The sequence below is a fragment of the Erythranthe guttata genome, chromosome 7 (assembly GCF_056151865.1).
Source record: "Erythranthe guttata isolate IM_541 chromosome 7, IM_541, whole genome shotgun sequence".
Lineage (NCBI taxonomy): Eukaryota > Viridiplantae > Streptophyta > Magnoliopsida > Lamiales > Phrymaceae > Erythranthe > Erythranthe guttata.
The window spans coordinates 15,290,001-15,292,500 of record NC_142539.1 but is presented as its reverse complement, the minus strand read 5'-3'; the positions used below and the strand labels follow the sequence as shown (position 1 = coordinate 15,292,500).

Genomic DNA, 2,500 nt, shown 5'->3' with positions numbered 1-2,500 from the left:
ACTGTTCACACCGGTTACGAGACAACCGTTGTGGCAATCGCTAGTGGAATTTGGGGCGAGCATCACCGAGCCGTGGCTGTGCATGGGCGATTTGAATGTGGTCCTTAAGCCCGAAGAGAAATCGGGGGAGAATCTGCTCACTCCCTACCTGTTGAATGATATTCAGACGTGTTTTCGACAAAGCGGACTCGAGGATTTACCCTCAACAGGCTTTCAGTTTACGTGGACGAACCATACAGTGTGGAGCAAACTTGATCGTGCGCTTGTCAATCAAACGTGGCGCGACGATTTTGAGGGCAGTTCGGCACAATTCCTACCGTTTGGGGCGGTGTCGGACAACTCTCCGGTCATAGTGCGATTGGGTGGGACCGTACCCCCGGCATCTCGGCCTTTTCGTTTCTTCAACATGTGGACCCAGCACGACGATTTTCAACGAGAAGTAAAAGAGGTATGAACGGCAAGTTACCGGGGCAGCCGTCAATGGGCCGTGTGCAAAAACCTCAAGGCCCTTAAGCACCCTCTAAAGAATTTCAATAGGCGTGAATTCGGGCATATATCGGAACGGGTGAAACGTGCTGGAGGAGAGCTCAAGGAAATTCAGCAAATCTACCACAACGACCCCCATAATCAACAACTGTGTGGGGAGATGTTGGCCAAAGTGGAGAAATTTCGCTTCTTGGCAAAAGCGGAGAAGAGCTTTTTCTACCAAAAGGCGAAACTTCACCACTTACGAGATTCGAATCGCACGACGAAATTTTTCCATGGGATTGCTAAGCGGAATGCAAAACGGAATGATATTGTAGCGATTCGTAAGGAGGATGGTTCGTTTACGACCTCAAGGGATGAGGTACTTGGATTTTTTGAGACCTTCTACCGAAATTTCTTGGGCACGCGAACTACGTGCGAACCGGCTGACCCCCACGTTATTTCCACGGGACCGATGCTAGGTGAGGAAGATCAGGAGAGGCTGATTCAACCGGTGACGGGGGTGGAGATACGGGAAGCTCTTTTTGACATCGCGGATGATAAAGCACCGGGGCCGGATAGGTACACAGCCCTCTTTTTTAAGGCGGCATGGTCAACGGTGGGACCACTTCTTACGGAGGCAGCCTTGGAGTTCTTTCAAAACGGCCAGTTACTTAAACAATGGGATAATACGGTCTTGGTCTTCATACCAAAATCAGCCCATGCCGAAACGGTGGGTGACTTTCGGCCTATTGCATGTTGTAACGTCATTTACAAGATGATAGCGAAGGTTATTACGAAGCGAATTGAGAAGGTATTTCCCTCTATTATTGATCGGGCCCAATCTGCTTTCGTGAGTGGGCGATCTATAACGGACAATATACATATGGTGGAGCAACTTATGAGGGGATACGAACGCAAACGGATCTCTCCCCGTTGCATGATCAAGATGAATTTACGGAAGGCCTACGACTCCGTAAATTGGGATTTTTTGCGTTCGATGTTGGTGGGGCTAGGGTTCCCGAATTTGGTGGTTCGATGGATCATAGAGTGCGTTACATCGGTTTCTTATACGGTGTCGGTTCATGGAGTGACGAAGGGATTCTTTCCGGGGAAGAGAGGACTTCGTCAAGGGGACCCGTTATCACCTTACCTCTTCGTGATATGTATGGAATATCTCTCGAGACTGTTGCACGTTCGAGCGAGGGAGCAAGAGCTCAATTTCCACCCGATGTGCCACGTGCACAAATTGACGCATCTCATTTTTGCCGACGATTTGATGCTATTTTGGAGAGGCGATGTAGCTTCTGTTCGTACCCTTGCCACCACAGTACTGGAGTTTGGGCAAGCATCGGGACTCCTAGTGAATAACTCAAAGTCGAACTTATTCCTTGCCGGAGTTCATGTGGCCGACCGTACATCGATTGAGGAGGAATTCTGTTTTGCCACCGGAACTTTCCCTTTTCGATACTTAGGTATTCCGCTTGCTGCGTCAAAACTTCGAGTGCTGAATTAGCAACCCCTTTTGGACAAAATTGAGCATGCCATTGGAGTTTGGAAGGGTCATGCGCTATCGTACGCCGGCCGATTGGAGATCTTGAAGGCGGTAGTTCAAGGTACGTGTTGCTATTGGCTTTCGATCTTTTCGATTCCGATTACGGTCATTGGATACATTGAAGACATGGCTAGGGATTTCTTGTGGGGTACGGCCAAACCAAAAGTGGGTTGGGATTATTTGTGTAAACCGAAGGCCGATGGGAGGCTAGGGCTTCGGTGTTTGCGCACGTGGAATCGTAGTTTGCTAGTGAAGGACCTATGGGATATCCACCTGAAAAAGGACTCCCTTTGGATCCAATGGGTTAACGAGTTCTATCTTAAAGGCACGGCCGTGTGGGAATGGCAACCGTCGTCGACTTCACCCCCGTACTTTAAAAATATTTGTCGCATTCGGGATGAAATCGTGGGCAAGGTGGGGTCTATTCCATTGCTTCTTGCTCGAATGGAGACGTTCTCGAGCATGGGGAAGATTACTGTT

The 2,500-nt window shown here is 49.1% G+C and overlaps 1 protein-coding gene across 1 annotated transcript in view; it reads left to right on the top strand.

Annotated features, from left to right (window-relative positions):
• The first annotated feature begins 2,146 nt into the window (after positions 1-2,146).
• Positions 2,147-2,500, top strand: part of LOC148769812 (uncharacterized) — a 906-nt gene continuing 552 nt past the window's right edge. Inside the window, exon 1 of the mRNA XM_088820375.1 lies at positions 2,147-2,500. This exon is cut by the window's right edge and continues 552 nt beyond it. Within this exon, the coding sequence (XP_088676501.1) occupies positions 2,147-2,500 (354 nt within the window).